Genomic DNA, 20,763 nt, shown 5'->3' with positions numbered 1-20,763 from the left:
GAGGGGGAGTGGAGCTGGCAATCAGCCGGTGCAAGCCCCGCCCCGCTCGGAGTGCGTCATATCCGCGGGCGCCACGCGCCACTTCCTCTTTTCATGGTGCTGGCTGTTGGTGGTGGCGGTGCTCGAGTGGCGGCCCTGCTTCAATCCGACTCCATCCGCCACCATGAGCGAGCAGATGACCCTCCGGGGTACGCTCAAGGGCCACAGCGGCTGGGTCACACAGATCGCCACCACGCCGCGCTTCCCGGACATTATCCTGTCGGCGTCCCGAGGTAGCCCACACTGGGGATGGCGGAGCGGCGGGACAGGCCGAGGAGGGGGGAGTAGGCCCGGGGAGGGCGATCGAGTCCTTCCCGGTCCAAAAGTGGCTAGGCTCGGCAGGAGCGGGCGGGCTGTCTGGATGTTCGGAGCGGCCCCCAAGGTTTGGGAGCTCAGGCTCGGGGTGCAGCCGGCGATTGGGCCTCGGGAGCTGCCATGTGGCGGAGGCTGTGGGGGGGAGAGAGGGTCGGGTTGATCCCGGAGTCACTCGCGGTGACCGTGGTTGCCACGTGGACCTGTTCGGGGCTAAACCGCGCCAATGGGCGTTGGGGGACTTTGTGCAGCTTTACAAATAAATTCTGGGTTGTGACCCGAGTGGTTGGTGTAGTTTCCAAACTCCATGTTACTGTTCTCTGGCCACCTGTTTCTCCAGCCTGCAGCAGGAACATGCGGACCTGCGCTTTGTTACACCGCAGAGTTGAGCCAAAGCGGATATGGCGCCAGTTGCGAGCGAAATTATTTGCCATTGTATTCGATGATATTTAGTGGTAGCTTAACGGTATCTAAATGTATTTTCTTGTGTTTTAATACAGATAAAACTCTTATTATGTGGAAGTTGACCAGGGATGAAACAAATTACGGTGTCCCCCAGCATGCTATGTATGGTCACTCTCATTTTGTCAGTGATGTTGTTATCTCATCTGATGGGCAGTTTGCCCTGTCTGGATCGTGGGATGGCACTTTGAGACTGTGGGACTTGACGACGTAAGTCTAGATGGTTGCTGATCACTGGTGAACTTTTAGCCGTACTTCCTATTGCCACGTGTGGGAACTAATTGAGTGTACAGAATGTATAGAAAACTAATCTCGTGTACAAGTCTTCAGACCTGGAGGTGTAGGAAGTTTTACAGGTTTTGCTTGCAAAGAAATTCTTTTGGTTGAAGTTAAGAACATAAGAAATAGATGCAGGAGTAGGCCCTGCTATCATTCAATAAGATCATGGCCAATCATTGACCTCAACTACAATTTACCACCCAATCGCCATAATCCCTTTATTCCCCTAGACTCCCAACAATCTTATGTCTCGGCCTTGAATTTTTTCAGAGAATCAGCATCCACAACTCTCTAGGGCAAATAATTCCAAAGATTCACAACCCTGAGTGAAGAAATTCCTCATCTCTGTCTTAAATGGCCTTCCCCTTATCCTGTGACCCCCCTAGTTCTAGACACTCCAGCCAGGAGTTGCATATTACTTTTTTAATAGAAGAGGTCCTGGAGGGTATTGGTTTGATGGGGTGGAGAGGAGGCAAAATACTACCAAGTTTCCACAAATTTCCTATAAGTGACCAATGTTGTGTGATTGTATCATAAGAATTGGTTTGCTTTTGGTGTGGAAGCAGTTGAACTTGATACTTTAGTCTGACATTGTGGTCAGTATTGATCACAGAAAGGAACATTTTTGGTGACTGCAACAATCTATCAAACTAAATTAATTTTTTTTATTGTTTTCTTTATAAATAGTGGAGGATGTACCCGCCGATTTGTTGGCCACACTAAAGATGTTCTGAGCGTTGCCTTCTCTGCAGATAACCGTCAGATTGTGTCTGGCTCACGTGACAAAACGATCAAGCTGTGGAACACTTTGGGAGTGTGTAAATACACCATACAGGTACATATTAACCCCCTTTCTGATCATGTCTCCAAACAATTTATAAAATAAACTGCTCCAGTTTTCAGTAAATATAAAAATCTCATTCTAGTGCACTGCATGTATAAGCAGATCCTTGAATGTATGTCCACTGGAAATGGTTGGCAGAAAAACATTTTTTGTGCAATATTCAGGTTACCCAGTGATTAAAATTTGGTCACACAATTTGAGTTATCCTTTTTTATAAGGAGAGGACTACCTGTCCTGCAAATATGAGGGTTTCTTGTGTTTGTTAGTAAAACAATATCCTTTATTCTATATTAACGGAAACTAAAATTTGTAAACTGACATTTCTTTGTTATTTAGGATGAGGGACACACTGAGTGGACATCTTGTGTCCGCTTCTCTCCAAACAACAGCAACCCAATCATTGTTTCCTGTGGCTGGGACAAGCTAGTAAAGGTATAAGAGCATGGTACTATAGTTTGCTGCTTAAATAATCCCATTTGTGTCTCATTAAGTAATGTGAATTAATTATAAGGAAAAATGTAAATTCTGGTTTAATTGTTATGTACTTTATTTTCTTTTCACAGCTACGCCTTGAGATAAAATCTCAGATGTTTGCCTTTAAGAATGGTCTGGACACGCTTTAAGCTGCATCGTCCTCGTTTCCACACACTTGCCCTGTGTATACAGTCTTGAAAATATGGAAGCAAATGGGATTTTAGTTTAAAGGTGTGTGTTCCAGCCCTTCTTAAAGGTGAGTGCTTTGCTCTACTATCTTTTTTTCTGTTGTAGCTCTTTTTTTTCTGTCTAACTAATAAGACACACTGTCACCCAGCTAACCTCTTAAATTTCTACTTTTGTCATCCATGATAATTTCTGCCTTTAGCATCAATGATACTATTACAAACGAGGTATATAAAGGATTAAGATGAATATACATGTCCGATGATGAGAACATTTTCACTGCTGTTCACATCATGATTTTCTATGATTATGTTGTAAAGCTGAGGACATGTAGTCAAGTAAACCAAATAACTTTAGTCTTAGCTTTAAGAATTATGACAGGCTTTCAGTAACGACTTTGAAATGTTACGGCAAATGTCAAATGGATTCTGGCTTATGCCAGGTTTTGGTATATGATGGGAGATTTAACTAGTAGCATTTTATTCCATCAGCAAGCATTATGCTGATTTTTGTGATGTTTTTCTGTCCTAATCACTAGGTTTGGAACCTTACAAACTGCAAATTGAAGACCAACCACATTGGTCATACTGGGTACCTGAATTCTGTGGCAGTCTCCCCTGATGGTTCTTTGTGTGCATCAGGTGGAAAGGTATGCACTTTTACTGCACTGTCTTCAATGATTCTTGATAGTTTTGTGAGTTTAATGTGGAAACAAAATACTTCTGAAATATAATAGATATTGCAGAATTGACCTGCTAGGTGTGTTAGCTCTGAAATGTTGAGGAATAATTGCATTAACTGATCGGCCATTCATTTTATTTCAAGTTGTTTCCATTGATGTCATATACAAGTGTTGTATGACGTCAAATGCTCTGCCAGATAAAATTGTCCTGCTGTGTGGTTTTCACAGTTCATAATGTAGCGTGAAGATTTCACACCATTGCACTATTTGTATCCCATTGGCAGCTGTGATAAATTTTAAGTGTTTACACTTTAAATAAAATAATTTTTGCAACTATTGAAACTGCTTTCCTTCTGGCTGTGTTGTATCTGCTCCTAAGAAATTGCTAGGTACTGTCAGTTAGAATGACCTCAGGTGTTCTCTTATGCAAGGGTGTCCCATAAACTTAGTAGTTGCACAACCATTACCAGTTTTTTTCTTCTTCCAACCCCAAATTCATCTCCAGTTCTTCCCAGAGGACTGGAACAATTTGCTCTCTGATTTGGATTTTCATCAGTTAATGCTGGTTGAAAATTGAATTTCTGGGTTAGTTGTGAATAGAATTGCTGTCAAGAATATTGAGATTAAGTAGAGAAATGAAGTAGACTTGGCTACTAGGTCTTCATTTGTGTTGAACGAAGATTTTTCAAATTTTGAAGTGAGCTCTTCATTTGTGAGGAACTATAGCATTTTCTGATTTTATTTTGTAGGATGGTCAAGCACTTCTGTGGGATCTGAATGAAGGGAAGCACTTGTACACCCTGGATGGTGGGGCTGTCATCAATGCTTTGTGCTTCAGCCCCAACAGGTACTGGCTTTGTGCTGCTACTGGTCCCAGCATCAGGATCTGGGTAGGTCATTGTTGCCATAAGATTTGCATTTTGTTTTTTACTTTTGGTTAGGTGTGCAATCATACAAATTGATATATTTTTTAAAAGTGAACAATTTCATTATGCAGAACAGTTGGCTGTGATGAGTCTCGTATGCCTTTCTGAGATCATATCTGCGGAAGCTTCAGAGGCTGTTCCTGAGCTAACCTCACATTTCTGAAGGGTGGGGGCACTTTTATGGTGACATTTTTTCATCAAGCTGGCTTGGGTGAAAAGATAATGACCATTTTCTTAAAGCAGTTATTATGATAGTCTTGCGCTTGATGTTAACTGCATCTGAAAATGTTACAATTATTGTCGAAGATTCCAGGAATTGCAGTTTTGAGTTCCTGGTTGGGAGATTAAGGGATGTGTCAGATGATATGTTGCGTCTTGATTTCACCACTAAGGAGGAAGAATTGTGTAATATATATTTCTCTTTAGGATGTATAGATGTGCCATAGAGCAGTTGGGGCCTTACATGTTTATTTCCCTTTTGCTAACAGATTTTGCTGCAGGCCGGCTAGTAGACATCCTTGTTTTACCTGCATTGCAACTATCATTTCCATTCCACATTGTCTAGCCTTTGACCTGCGTCCTTTTAATATCCGTATCTTTTGCATTTGGAAAGAGGTGACATGATAGGTCCAAGTCAGCATGGATTTGTGAAAGGGAAATCATGCTTGACAAATCTTCTGGAATTTTTTGAGGATGTTTCCAGTAAAGTGGACATGGGAGAACCAGTTGATGTGGTATATTTGGACTTTCAGAAGGCGTTCGACAAGGTCCCACACAAGAGATTGATGTGCAAAGTTAGAGCACATGGGATTGGGGATAGTGTACTGACATGGATTGAGAACTGGTTGTCAGACAGGAAGCAAAGAGTAGGAGTAAATGGGTACTTTTCAGAATGGCAGGCAGTGACTAGTGGGGTACCGCAAGGTTCTGTGCTGGGGCCCCAGCTGTTTACACTGTACATTAATGATTTAGATGAGGGGATTAAATGTAGTATCTCCAAATTTGCGGATGACACTAAGTTGGGTGGCAGTGTGAGCTGCGAGGAGGATGCTGTGAGGCTGAAGAGCGACTTGGATAGGTTAGGTGAGTGGGCAAATGCATGGCAGATGAAGTATAATGTGGATAAATGTGAGGTTATCCACTTTGGTGGTAAAAACAGAGAGACAGACTATTATCTGAATGGTGACAGATTAGGAAGGGGAGGTGCAAAGAGACCTGGGTGTCATGGTATATCAGTCATTGAAGGTTGGCATGCAGGTGCAGCAGGCGGTTAAGAAAGCAAATGGCATGTTGGCCTTCATAGCAAGGGGATTTGAGTACAGGGGCAGGGAGGTGTTGCTACAGTTGTACAGGGCATTGGTGAGGCCACACCTGGAGTATTGTGTGCAGTTTTGGTCTCCTAACCTGAGGAAGGACATTCTTGCTATTGAGGGAGTGCAGCGAAGGTTCACCAGACTGATTCCCGGGATGGCGGGACTGACCTATCAAGAAAGACTGGATCAACTGGGCTTGTATTCACTGGAGTTCAGAAGAATGAGAGGGGACCTCATAGAAACATTTAAAATTCTGACGGGGTTAGACAGGCTAGATGCAGGAAGAATGTTCCCAATGTTGGGGAAGTCCAGAACCAGAGGTCACAGTCTAAGGATAAGGGCTAAGCCATTTAGGACCGAGATGCGGAGGAACTTCTTCACCCAGAGAGTGGTGAACCTGTGGAATTCTCTACCACAGAAAGTTGTGGCCAATTCACTAAATATTTTCAAAAAGGAGTTAGATGAGGTCCTTACTACTAGGGGGATCAAGGGGTATGGCGAGAAAGCAGGAATGGGGTACTGAAGTTGAATGTTCAGCCATGAACTCATTGAATGGCGGTGCAGGCTAGAAGGGCCGAATGGCCTACTCCTGCACCTATTTTCTATGTATCCAATGATGTAATTTTGTCATGCTCATTTTGGAGCTCGTCTGGGCTTTTAAGTGAAAAAAAGTCAGTTGTAGTTAATAACCCTGGAAATTTGTATTTTTTATTATATATTTAGTTTATAAAGTCCTTCTGGATTTCCTTGTTAATCAGGCTTTTGGTTTATACATTGAAGTCTTTATTTGTGGAATGTGTGCAACTTCAAGCTAAGCTCAGTTTGCACGCCTGTTGAAGCTTATTCTTTCTTCCCCAAAAGGATCTGGAGGGCAAGATCATAGTTGATGAACTACGTCAAGAAGTTATCAGCAAGGCTGAGCCACCACAGTGTACAGCACTCGCCTGGTCTGCTGATGGTCAGGTAATTGAGTTCTATTTTATTTACTTTATCAGGTAGTGCTCAACAGACAAACTTGTGGTCTAGATGATCATGACTGTCCCATTGATTATATTCTGTCACTAACTACCCAGCTGACCCTGTAAGGGGCAGGATTATAAACTTATTGAAATGAGGGTACAGTCCAGAATGTTTTGCACTGTAGTGTAACATATTGCAACTTTGATTAAACTTATTTTATCGAGCGATAATTAGGAATTTTTTCCAAGAGAAGCCAAACCAAATGGGATTCTGCATTCAGCAAGCTGTGTAATGAAGTGACAAATTTAATAATCATTCCTGTTACAGGTTTGTGGAATAGGTTGTCAATGAATATATTGGTAAGATTCCGTATTTTGGCACTTTTCACAGCTCATTGGCTTCTTTTTTTTTCATCTCCTCAGACCCTGTTTGCAGGTTACACTGATAATCTCATCCGTGTCTGGCAAGTAACTATTGGAACCAAATGAAGATGTTTTGTTTCTCTTGGGAGATGAATGGTACAAGTTAACTACTGAAGTCTTGGAACATGCTATTTTCAGACACCAAAAATGAAAAACAAATAAATTGCTTAGAAAAAATGGTACAATTTTGTAATTGCTTGTGGTTTTATTAAAACTTTTTTGGTGTACTTCTAATTGGGGATCTCATCCCAAGTTCCCATTCTGGTTCTCTCACTGATTTATTCCTATGGTCAAATATTGTGCTAAACTTGCAACTGTACAAAGAAAAATAATGGTTTTCCAGGTTATTTGCAGCTCTGCAGGTGAATGTCCCTCTTCCTCTGATAACTAGATTCCAGACTGCTAGCAGAATTATATATTCTATCCTCTTCATATAATAGTGGTTGAAGTTGAGAGAGAAGGCGAGAGAGATCGAGAAGGCAAGAGAGAGACACACATGCTTGATGCGCTGTGGCAGGCTAATCGATCACCTCAGGCAGGCTAATCTTACTCTGGCTGCTGAGTAAATGTAGTTCGTAATGCTGAGATTAGCTAATTAAATGTGTCCTCCCACACCCATTTTACCAATACAATTCTATGGAATCATTCCTGGCGTTTGTTTGAATTCAAATAAAGACCAGATTGATTTAAACCAATCTGACAAAAGATTGGTGGCATTGTAGGCAGTGTGGATGGAAGCATAAAATTATAAAAGAATATTGATAGATTAAGTGAATGAGCAAAAATGGCGAATGGATTTCAATGTAAGCAAATGTCATCCACTTTGGACATAAATAGGATTCTTCCTAAATGGTTAAAAAGCTAGAAACAGTGGATTTAAATTTGTCAAAAAGGCTAATGGAATATTGGCTTTTATATCTAGAGTACAAGTTATACTGCAGCTATCCAAAACCCTGCTTCGACCACATCTAGAGTACTGATATCACTTCTGAGCACTACACTGTCGGAAGGATCTTAGAGGCAGTACAGTGTAGGTTTACCAGAATGCCTGTACTTTTAGAATCATAAGAGCATGAGAAATAGGAGTAGGCCATGTGGCCCCTTGAGCAAAGATTCATGACCCTTTGAGAGAAGAAATTCCTCCTTATTTCTGTTTAAAATGGGCAACCCCTCATTCTAAATTCCCCCAGGAGGAGAAATATCCTCTCTGTATTTACCCTGTCAAGTCTCCTCAGAATCTTACATGTTTCAATAAGATCACCTCTCATTGTTCTAAACTCTTAATGAGTATAGGCTCATCCTTCATATGACAACCTCTTCATCTCAGGAATCAACATATAGATTGGGCTAACTAAACTGGTAGCAATATAGTGGAGGAGGATTTCCTGGAGTGTATAAGGGGTGGTTTTCTAGACCAATATGTTGAGGCACCAACTAGCGAGCAAGGCCATCCTAGACTGTCTTGTGTAATGAGAGGATTAATTGTCAATCTTGTTGGCAAGGCCCCCCCTTGGGGAAGAGTGACCATAATATGGTAGAATTCTTCATTAAGATGGAGGGTGACACAGTTAATTCAGAGACTAGGATCCTGAACTTAAAGAAAGGTAACTTCGATGGTATGAGAAATGAATTGGCTTGGATCGACTGGCAAATTATACGAAAACGGCTAACGGTGGATAGGCAATGGCAGACATTTGAGGATCACATGGATGAACTTCAACAATTGTACATGCCTGACTGGTGTAAAAATAAAATGGGGAAGGTGGCTCAACTGTGACTAACAAAGGAAATTAGGAATAGTGTTAAATTCAAGGATGAGGCATATACATTGGCCAGAAAAAGCAACAAACCTGAGGACTGGGAGAAATTTAGAATTCAGCAGAGGAGGACAACGGGTTTAATGGGAAGGGGGAAATAGAGTATGAGAGGAAGCTTGCTGGGAACATAAAAACTGAATGCAAAAGCTTTATAGATATGGAAAGAGAAAGATTAGTGAAGACAAATGTAAGTCCCTTGGCGTCAGAATCAGGTGAATTTATAATGGGGAACAAATAAAAGGCAGGCCAATTGAACAAGTACTTTGGTTCTGTCTTCACGAAGAAAGACATAAATAACCTGGAAATACTAGGGGGCCGAGTGTCTGGCAAGAAGGAGGAACTGAAGGAAATCTTTCTTAGTCAGGAAATTGTGTTGGGGAAATTGAAGGCTAATAAATCCCCAGGGCCTGATAATCTGCATCCCAGAGTACTTAAGGAAGTGGCCGTAGAAATAGTGGATGCATTGGTGGTCATTTTCCAGCATTCTATAGACTCTGGATCAGTTCCTATGGATTGGAGGGTAGCTAATGTAACCCCACTTTTTAAAAAAGGAGGGAGAGAAAACACGGAATTATCGACCGGTTAGCCTGACGGGTAGTGGGGAAAATGTTGGAATCGATTATTAAAGATGCATTAGCAGCGCATTTCGAAAGCAATGACAGGATCGGTCCAAGGCAGCATGGATTTATGAAAGGGAAATCATGCTTGACACATGTAGAATTTTTTGAGGATGTAACGAGTAGAATGGACAAGGGAGAACCAGTGGATGTGGTGTATTTGGACTTTCAAAAGGCTTTTGACAAGGTCCTACACAAGAGATTAGTGTGCAAAATTAAAGCACATGATGTGGGGGAGACATAGAAAATAGGTGCAGGAGTTTGCCTTTCGGCCCTTCGAGGCTGCAGCACCATTCAATAAGATCATGGCTGATCATTCACCTCAGTACCCCTTTCCTGCTTTCCATACCCCTTGATCCCTTTAGCCGTAAGGGCCATATCTAACCCCCTCTTGAATATATCTAACAAACTGGCATCAATAACTCTGGTAGAGAATTCCACAGGTTCAAAATTCTCTTGACTGAAGCCATTTCTCCTCATTAAATAGCTTACCCCTTATCCTTAGAATGTGATCCCCTGGTTCTGGACTTCCCCAACATCGAGAACATTCTTCCGTCAGAATTTTATATTTTTCTATGAGATACCCTCTCATTCTTCTAAACTCCAGTGAATACAGGCCCAGTCGATCCAGTCTCCTCATGTCAGTCTTGCATCCCGGGAATCAGTCTGGTGAACATTCACTGCTCTCCCTCAACAGCAAGAATGTCCTTCCTCAGATTAGGAGACCAAAACTGTACACAATACTCCAGGTGTGGCCTCACCAAGGCCCTGTACAAATGTAGTAACACCTCCCTGTCCCTGTACTCAAATCCCTTCGCTATGAAGGCCAACATGCCATTTGCCTTCTTCACCACCTGCTGTACCTGCATGCCAACTTTCAATGACTGATGTACCATGACACCCAGGTCTCGTTGCACCTCCCCTTTTCCTAATCTGTCACCATTCAGATAATATTCTGCCTTCATGTTTTTGCCACCAAAGTGGGTAACCTCACATTTATCCACATTATACTGCATCTGCCATGCATTTGCCCACTCCCCTAACCTGTCCAAGTCACCTTGCAGCCTCGTGGCATCCTTCTCACAGTAATGTATTGACATGGATAGAGAACTGGTTGGCAGACAGGAAGCAAAGAGTAGGAATAAACGGGTCCTTTTCAGAATGGCAGGCAGTGACTAGTGGGGTACCGCAAGGTTCAGTGCTGGGCCCCCAGCTATTTACAATATACATTAATGATTTGGACGAATAAATTGAATGTAATATCTCCCAAGTTTGCAGATGACACTAAGCTGGGTGGCAGTGTGAGCTGTGAGGAGGATACCAAGAGGCTGCAGGGTGACTTGGGACAGGTTAGGTGAGTGGGCAAATGAATGGCAGATGCAGTATAATATAGATAAATGAAGTTATCCACTTTGGTGGCAAAAACAGGGAGGCAGAATATTATCTGAATGGTGATAGATTAGGAAAAGGGGAGGTGCAACGAGACCTGGGTGTCATGGTACATCAGTCATTGAAAGTTGGCATGCAGGTACAGCAAGCGGTGAAGGCGGCAAATGGCATGTTGGCCTTCATAGCGAGAGGATTTGAGTGGGCATGTGGAATTCTCTACCACAGAAAGTTATTGGGTCCAGTTTGTTAGATATATTCAAAAGGGAGTTAGATGTGGCCCTTATGGCTAAAGGGATCAAGGGGTATGAGAGAAAGCAGGAATGGGGCAATGAAGTTGTATGATCAGCCATGATCATATTGAATGGTGATGCAGGCTCAAAGGGCCGAATGGCCTACTCCTGCACCTATTTTCTATGTTTCTATGAACTTCTGAACTGCCTCCAATGCAAGTATATCCTTAGATAAGGAGACCAATACTTCGCAGTACTCCAGGAGTGGTCTTACCAACACCCTTGCAATAAAGGCTGACATTCCATTTGCCTTCCGGATTACTTGCTGTACCTGCATGCTAACTTGTTGTGTTTCATGCACAAGGACCCCTTGTCCCTCTGTACTGCAGCATTTTGTAATCTCTCCCCATTTAAATATTTGCTTTTTTATTTTCCCTACCAAAGTAGATAACCTCACATTTTCCTACATTATAATCCATCTGCCAAATTTTTGCCCACTCACTGAGCCTATATATCCCTTTGTAGATTTTTTGCATCCTCCTCACAGCTTGCTTTCCCACCTATGTTTGTATCAGCAAATTTGGCTATGTTACACATGTCATTAATATAAATTGTAAAATAGTTGAGGCCCCAGCACTGATCCCTGTGGCACTCCACTAGTTACAGTTCGCCAACCTGAAAATCACCCATTTATCCTGACTCTGTTTTCTGTTATTTACCCAATCCTCTAATATATTACCCCCAACCCCATGAGCTCTTAACTTGTGCAGTAACCTTTTGTGTGGCACCTTATCGAATGCTGTCTGGAAATCCAAATACATGACATCAATTGGTTCCACTCTGCTCATTACATCCTCAAAGAATAGCAAATTTGTCAAACTTGATTTTCTCTTTCATAAAACCATGCTGACTCTGCTTTACTGCATCATAATTTTCTAAATCTCCCGCATTTTCCCAATGAAAGATATTAGGCTAACTGGTCTATAGTTTCCTGCTTTCTGTCTCCTTTCTTAAATAGGGGTGTTACATTTGTGGTTTTCCAGTGCGCTGGGACCTCGAGAATTCAGGGAATTTGGTAGATTACAACCAATGCAGTCACTTCTCTTAAAACCCTAGGATGCAGGCCATCTGGTCCAGGGGACTTGTCCACCTTTAGTCCCATTAGTTTGCCCAGTACTTTATCTCTAGTGATGGTGATTGTTTTAAGTCCGTCCCCCAATAGCTCCTTGATTATCAATTATTGGGATGTTTTTAGTGTCCTTGACCATGAAGATTGATACACAATATTTGTTCAAAGTCTCTGCCATTTCCCTGTTTCCCATTATTAATTCCCCAGTCTCATCCTTTAAAGGACCAACGTTTACTTTAACTACTCGCTTCCTTTTTATATACCAGTAGGAGCTCTTACTGTCTGTTTTTATATTTCTTGCTAGTTTACTCTCATATGCTATCTTCTGCCTTTATTATTTTTTTAGTTCTTTGCAGGTTTCTAAAAACACCCCAATCCTTTGGCCTGCCACTGTCCTTTGCAACATTGTATGCCTTTGTTTTCAATTTGATACCATCTTTTACTTCCTTAGTTAGCCAGGGATGATTCATCCTTCTCTTAGCATCTTATTTTCTCACTGGAATAAATCTTTGCTGAGAGTTATGAAATATCTCCTTAAATGTTTGCCACTGCTTTTCTACAGTCTTGCCCTTTGATATATTTTCCCAGTCCACTTTAACAAACTTCATACCTTTGTAATTATCTTTATTTAAGTTCAGGACACTAGTTTGAGAACGAGCTTTCTCAACTTCAAACTGAATTTGAAATTCTACCATGCTATGATCACTTTTCTCAAGAGGATCCTTCACTACAAGATCATTAATTAATCCAGACTCGTTACTCATTACCAGATCTAAAATAGTCTGCTCCTTGGTTGGTTCCACAACATATTCCAAGAAACCATCCCGCATACACTCCGAACTCTTCCTCAAGGCCAATTTGATTTGTCCAATCAATAAGAAGATTAAATTCACCCATGATTATTGCTGTACTTTTCTTACATTATTTCTTGATTGATACTGTTTGAGGGCCTGTAGACCACTCCCACTAGTGATTTCTTTCCCCTATTATTTCTTATCTCCACCCAAACTGATTCAACATCTTGATCTTCTGAGCCAGTATCATTTCTCACTACTGCACTGATCTCATACTTTATTAACAGAGCTACCCCACCTCCTTTTCCTTTCTGCCTAACCTTACGAAATGGCAAATATTTAGTTCCCAGTCTTGGTCACCTTGCAACCACATCTCTAATGGCAATCAGGTCATACCCATTTATTTCTATTTGTGCCGTCAACTCATCTATCTTGTTATGAATGCTTTGTGCGTTCAGATATAGAGCTTTTGATTTTGTCTTATGTGTATATGCTCTGTCCCTATTTGTCACACTCTGGTTATCATTACCCCTATTGCTACCCTGCACTTTTGCCTTCTCCTTTCTCTTTGACTTTTTAAATTTCCGCTCACCGGATCCCTTCCCCCCGCCACTATTTAGTTTAAAGCCCTATCTACGCCCTTAGTTATTCGATTCGCCAGGATACTGGTGCCAGTGCCCCATGAATTGAAACCCATTCCTCCCACACCAATCTTTGAGCCACACGTTCATCTCTCTGATCCTATTTACCCTATGCAAATTTGCTAGTGGCTCGGGTAGTAATCCAGAGGTTATTACCCTTATGGTTCTGCTTTTTCATTTAGTCCCTAGCTGCTCATACTCCCTCAGCAGAACCTCTTTGGTCTACCTATCATTGATACCTATGTGGACCACGACAACTGGATCTTCCCACTCCAAGTGCCACTCCAACCCTGGCACTGGGCAGGCTGCACTGTCCCCTACCACTACCACATTTCTTTTTACTCCTCCCACTTGAATGCCCCCTGTACCACGGTGCTGTGGTCAATTTGCTCATCCTGCAGTCCTTCCTCTCATCCATACAGGGAGCAAGAATTTCGTACCTGTTGGGCAAGGCCTGAGGCTCCTCTATCACTACCTCCTGGGTCCCTATACCTGTGTCACTCATAGTCACACGGACCAAATTTGAATTAGTTTATCTAAGGGGTGTGACTGCCTCCTGGAACACAGTGTCCAGGTAACTCTTCCCCCTCCCTGATGTGTCGCAGTATCTGCAGCACATCAGCATGGAGCTAAAGTTCCTCAAGCTGCAGACACTTCCTGCAGATGTGGACCTCAATGGGATCAACCAGCTACCACATGCAACAGCAGTAACACATCGCCTGCTCTGCCATCTCTGATGTATTTAATTAAGTTTTCACGTTTTGAATGTTTAGATTTTTAATCCCAGCTCTTAATTTAAACTAATTCCCAAGAAAAAGAGAGAAATACTGTCCAACCAATCACTCACCTGCTTTCTTGTGACTTCACACTTCAAATCTTTTTACTTCTTATACTCACAGGTCAGTTTGGACTGGTTGTCCCAGCTGACTCGTGCCCTTTGTAGCCCTGCCGACTCTCCTGCTCTCGCGGTGCTTGGTGTGATAGAATGGTTACAGCATGGGAGAAGGCCATTTGGCCCATTGAGCCTATGCCGGCTCTGCAAGGGCACTTCAGCTAGTCCGACTCTTCCAACCCTCCCCCCTGCCCCCGCCAGCCCAGTTCTTTCCCTGTAGCCCTGCAAATTGTTTTCTTTCAGGTACTGGACCAACTCCATTTTGAAAGCCGTGATTGAGACTGCCTCCACCACCCTTTCAAGCAGTGCATTCCAGATCCTATAAAATCTCCTTTCAATCTTTTTTGTTGTAAAGAGAACAACCTCAGATTCTCCAGTCTGTCCACGTAACTGAAGTCCCTCATTCCTGGAAACATTCTTGTAAGTCCTTTCTGCACCTTCACATCCTTCTTAAAATGTAGTGGCCGGAATTGGATACAGTACTTCAGTTGAGACTGATCCAGTGTTGTATATAAGTGGTTCATAATTTTCACGCTTTTGTACTCTATACCTCTGTTCATGAAGCCCAGGATCCCATAAGCTTTTTTAACCACTTTTTCAACCTGCACTGCCACCTTCCAACAATTTGCGGTCCCTCTGTTTATGCACCCCTTTTAGGATTGTACCTTTTAGTTTATATTGCTTCTCCCCATTCTACCAAAATGTATCGCTTTGCACTTATCGACGTTAAATTTCATTTGCCACGTGTCCGCCCATTCCACCAGCCTGTCTATGTCTTCCTGAAGTCTGTCACGATCCTCCTCACCGTTGACGATTCTTCCAAATTTTGTCATCTGCAAATTTCAAAATTGTGACCTGTACACTTACATCCAAGTCATTAATATAGCGGAGTGATTATGTGCACAAACACGTTTATGACTTTCTGCGCCTGCGTGCTGTGGACTCTGCCCCTTTTTGCGCATGCACACTCAGCCCTGTCACACATACGCAGTGCGATATACCAGGAAGCTGGAAGTGGGGCCGAACCACATTCAAGCCTGAGCCTACTGCTGGGGCTTTTGGGTTATCTCCATAACTTTTGCCTAGAATATCACTAATTATCCATGTGAACATTTTTGCGGCCTTCTGAAAGAAAATTGAAGGTGGTGGGGGAGAGCGAAAAGGTGCCGGGAGGGACTGGGAGGAGGCAGAGAGGGGGAACTCGGGGAGAGGAGGACAGGAACTTTGTGGGCGAGGGGAGGGGCGGGGTAGAAGGTCTTAACCTATGAGAGTGCCCTGTCATAAAGGATGGAATCACTGCAATAGTGAGAAACAATATTGGTTCAAATGGTAAGGATGTTGAAACAGTTTGGGTGGAGATAAGGAATAATAAGGGGGAAAAGTCACTGGTGGGCATAGTCTATAGGCCCCCTAACAGTAGAAACTGTTGGTCGGAGCATAAACCAGGAAATAGTAGGGGCTTGTAAAAAGGGAACAACAATAATCATGGGTGATTTTAACCTCCATATTGATTGGACAAATCAAATTGGTCAGGCTATCTTGGATCTGGTCCTGTGCAATGGGACAGGATTAATAAACAATCTCCTAGTAAAGGATCCCCTTGGAATGAGTGATCATAGCATGATTGAATTTCAAATTCAGATGGAGGATGAGAAAGGTGGATGTCTAACCAGCGTACTAAGCTTAAATAAAGGAGACTATAAAGTTATGAGGACAGAGTTGGCTAAAGTGGACTGGGAAAATAGATTAAAGTGTAGGACGGTTGATGAACAGTGGTGTACATTTAAGGAAATATTTCACAACACTCAAGAAAAATATATTCCAGTGAGGAGGAAATGGTGTAAGAGAAAAGATAGCCATCCATGGCTAACTAAAGAAATAAAGGATGGTATCCAATTAAAAACAAGGCCATACAAAGTGGCCAAAACTAGTAGGAGAACAAAAGATTGGGAAGCTTTTAAAAGCCAGCAAAGAATGACTAAAAAAATGATTAAGGGAAGATAGACGATGAAAGTAAACTTGCATAAAATATAAAAACAGATAGCAAGTGTTTCTATAGGTATATAAAAAGGAAAAATGTGGTTAAAGTAAATGTTGGTCCCTTAGAGAACGAGAACGGGGAATTAGTGATGGGGAACATGGAGATGGCAGAAACTCTGAACAAATATTTTGTATCAGTCTTTACGGTAGACAATATTCCAACAGTGGATAGCCAAGGGGCAATAGGGGGGGGGAGGAACACAATCACAATCACTAAGGAGGTGGTACTCAGTAAGGTAATGGGACTAAAGGGGACCTGATGGCTTGCATCTGAGAGTCTTAAGAGAAGTAGCGGCAGGGATTGTGGATGCATTGGTTGTAATTTACCAAAATTCTCTAGATTCTGGGGAGGTCCCAGCAGATTGGAAAACTGCAAATGTAACGCCCCTATTTTAAAAAGGAGGCAGACAAAAAGCAGGAAACTATAGACCAGTTAGCCGAACATCTATGGTTGGGAAAATGTTGGCTCCGTTATTAAAGAAGCAGTTAGCAGGACATTTGGAAAAGCAAAATTCGGTCAGGCAGAGTCAGCATGGATTTATGAAGGGGAAGTCATGTTTGACAAATTTGCTGGAATTCTTTGAGGATGTAACGAACAGGGTGGCTAAAGGGGAACCAGTGGATGTGGTGTATTTGGACTTCCAGAAGGCATTTGACAAGGTGCCACATAATTTATAATGGGAAACAAAGAAATGGCAGATCAATTGAACAAATACTTCGGTACTGTCGTCACGAAGGAAGCCACAACTAACCTTCCAAATGGACTAGGGGACAGTGGGTCTAGTGAGTAGGAGGAACTGACGGATATCCTTATTAGGCGGGAAATTGTGTTAGGGAAATTGATGGGATTGAAGGTCGATAAATCCCCAGGGCCTGATAGTTGGCTTTCCCTACCCCGCTCTCTGCCAATCACGCCCCCCCCCCCCCCAGAGGACTGTGTCCTTGCCAACCCTGGCGTTGAAGTCACCGAGGAGGATCAGTTTGTCGCCCACGTGGACGCAGGACAGGGATTTTTCGGGGAGTAAAAACCCACTTTGGCCTCATCAGTTGCAGTGTTGGGGCTGATGACTGTGGCGCACTGGTTCTGCAATAGGAAGAGTCATGAGGCGTTCGTTAGCCCTGCAAGGGGAGTCTTTGTGGCAGTCAACCAGCTCGTTTTTGATGGCAAAGCCAATTCCGCGCAGGCGGCGTTCTTCCTCTGGTTTCCCTTTTCAGAAGAAGGTGTAACCTCCACCTTGTTCCTTGAGCTGGCCTTCTCCTGCCCGCCGGGTCTCGCTTCGGGCGGCAATGTTGATATCAAAGCGCCATGCTTCACCACTCAGTCAACAAGCTCCCCGCTGGAGTGGATCTAAACTACAGAACCAATGGGATCCTGTTCTGCACCATCTCCAGGCCAGGTCCAAGACCACCCCAACCTTTGTCGTCGAGCTACAGTACGCGGACGACGCCTGCGTCTGCGCACATACAAAGACTGAACTCCAGGACATAGTCGACATAGTTACTAAGGCGTAGGCCCTACGCTAAACATCCGTAAGACAAAGGTCTTCCACGAGCCTGTCCTCACCGCCCAGCACTGCACCCCAGTCATCAAGATCCACGACGCGACCCTGGACACCGTGGACCACTTCCCATATCTCGGGAGCCTCCTATCAACAAGAGCAGGCATCGACGACGAGATCCAACACCGCCTCAAGTGCCGCCAGTACAGCCTTCGGCCTCCTGAGGAAAAGAGTGTTTGAAGACCAGGCCCCCAAAACTGCCACCAAACTCATGGTCTACAGGGCTATAGTAATACCTGCCCTCTTGTATGGCTCAGAGACATGGACTATGTACAGCAGACACCTCAAGTTGCTGGAGAAATATCACCAATTATGTTTTCGCAAGATCCTACAAATCTCCTGGGAGGACAGGCGCACCAACATCAGCGTCCTTGTCCAGGCTAACATCCCCAGCATTGAAGCACTGACCACACTGGATCAGCTCCGCTGGGCAGACCACATGGTTCGCATGCCAGACACGAGACTCCCAAAGCAAGTGCTCTACTCGGAGCTCCTTCATGGCAAATGAGCCAAAGGTGGGCAGCAGAAATGTTACAAGGGCACCCTCAAAGCCTCTCTGATAAAGTGTGACATCCCCACTGACACCTGAGAGTCCCTGGCCCAAGACCGTCCTAAGTGGAGGAAGTGCATCTGAGAGGGCGCTGAGCACCTCGAGTCTCAATGCCAAGAGCATGCAGAAATCAAGCACGGGCAGCGGAAAGAGCGTGCAGCAAACCAGCCCCTCCCACCCCTTCCCTCAATGATTATCTGTCCCACTTGTGACAGAGTCTGTGGCTCTCGTATTGGACTGTTCAGCCACCAAAGAATTTTAGGAGTGGAAGCAAGTCTTCCTCGATTCCGAGGGACTCCCTATGATGATGATATTCCATGGGGTTACTGCAGAAGATAAATGTACGCGGAGTCAGAGGAAATGTATTAGCATGGATAGAGAATTGGCTAACTAACAGAAAGAAGAGAGTCGGGATAAATGGGTCCTTTTCAGGTTGGAAATCGGTGGTTAGTGGTGTGCCACAGGGATCGGTGCTGGGACCACAACTGTTTACAATATACATCGATGACCTGGAAGAGGGGACAGAGTGTAGTGTAACAAAATTTGCAGATGACACAAAGATTAGTGGGAATGCGGGTTGTGTAGAGGAAACAGAGAGGCTGCAAAGAGATTTAGATAGGTTAAGCGAATGGGCTAAGGTTTGGCAGATGGAAGACAATGTCAGAAAATGTGAGGTCATCCACCTTGGAAAAAAAAATCAAGGGGAATATTATTTGAATGGGGAGAAATTACAACATGCTGCGGTGCAGAGGGACCTGGGGGTCCTTGTGCATGAATCCCAAAAAGTTAGTTTGCAGGTGCAGCAGGTAATCAGGAAGGCGAATGGAATGTTGGCCTTCATTGCGAGAGGGATGGAGTACAAAAGCAGGGAGGTCCTGCTGCATCTGTACAGGGTATTGGTGAGGCCGCACCTGGAGTACTGCGTGCAGTTTTGGTCACCTTATTTAAAGAAGGATATACTAGCTTTGGAGGGGGTACAGAGACGATTCACTAGGTTGATTCCGGAGATGAGAGGGTTACCTTATGATGATAGATTGAGTAGACTGGGTCTTTACTCGTTGGAGTTCAGAAGGATGAGGAGTGATCTTATCGAAACATTTAAAATAATGAAAGGGATAGACAAGATAGAGGCAGAGAGGATGTTTCCACTGGTCGGGAGACTAGAACTAGGGGGCACAGCCTCAAAATACGGGAGAGCCAATTTAAAACCGAGTTGAGAAGTAATTTCTTCTCCCAGAGGGTTGTGAATCTGTGGAATTCTCTGCCCAAGGAAGCCGTTGAGGCTAGCTCATTGAATGTATTCAAATCACAGATAGATAGATTTTTAACCAATAAGGGAATTAAGGGTTATGGGGAGCGGGCGGGTAAGTGGAGCTGAGTCCACGGCCAGATCAGCCATGATCTTGTTGAATGGCGGAGCAGGCTCGAGGGGCTAGCTGGCCTACTCCTGTTCCTAATTCTTATGTTCTTATGTTCTTTGCTGTCAAGCCTATTATGTATGTGGCACTTTGTCGAACGCCTTTTGGAGTGTATTAGGGATGGTTTTCCAGACCAATATGTCGAGGAACCAACTAGAGAGCTGGCCATCCTAGACTGGGTGATGTGTAATGAGAAGGAACTAATTAGCAATCTTGTTGTGCGAGGCCCCTTGGCCATAATATAGTAGAATTCTTTATTAAGATGGAGAGTGACACAGTTAATTCAGAGACTCGGGTCCTGAACTTAAGGAAAGATAACTTCGATGATATGAGATGTGAATTGGCTAGAATAGACTGGCAAAGGATACTTAAAGGGTTGACGGTGGATAAGCAATGGCAAACATTTAAAGATCACATGGATGAACTTCAGTAATTGTACATCCCTGTCTGGAGTAAAAATAAAACGGGGAAGGTGGCTCAACCGTGGCTAACAAGGGAAATTAAGGATAGTGTCAAAACCAAGGAAGAGACATATAAATTGGCTAGAAAAAGCAACAAACCTGAGAACTGGGAGAAATTTAGAATTCAACAGAGAAGGACTAAGGGTTTAATTAAGAGGGGGAAAATAGAGTACGAGAGGAAGCTTGCAGGGAACATAAAAACTGACTGCAAAAACTTCTATAAATATGTGAAGAGAAAAAGATTAGTGAAGACAAACGTAGGTCCCTTGCAGTCGGATTCATGTGAATTTATAATGGGGAACAAAGAAATGGCAGACCAATTGAACA

At 43.4% G+C, this 20,763-nt stretch overlaps 1 protein-coding gene across 1 annotated transcript; it reads left to right on the top strand.

Moving 5' to 3' along the window:
• The first annotated feature begins 71 nt into the window (after positions 1–71).
• On the top strand, positions 72–7,084 carry LOC139244256 (small ribosomal subunit protein RACK1-like). Its single transcript, XM_070871012.1, has 8 exons — positions 72–272; positions 852–1,023; positions 1,780–1,927; positions 2,273–2,368; positions 3,135–3,245; positions 4,028–4,168; positions 6,379–6,480; positions 6,900–7,084. Exons 1-8 carry the CDS (start codon positions 164–166, stop codon positions 6,963–6,965), a joined length of 945 nt encoding a protein of 314 aa, XP_070727113.1. The 5' UTR covers positions 72–163; the 3' UTR covers positions 6,966–7,084.
• The last annotated feature ends 13,679 nt before the right edge of the window (positions 7,085–20,763 follow it).

Source organism: Pristiophorus japonicus, chromosome 2 (assembly GCF_044704955.1).
Source record: "Pristiophorus japonicus isolate sPriJap1 chromosome 2, sPriJap1.hap1, whole genome shotgun sequence".
Classification (NCBI taxonomy): Eukaryota; Metazoa; Chordata; class Chondrichthyes; family Pristiophoridae; genus Pristiophorus; species Pristiophorus japonicus.
This window is presented reverse-complemented; position numbering and strand designations above follow the sequence as displayed.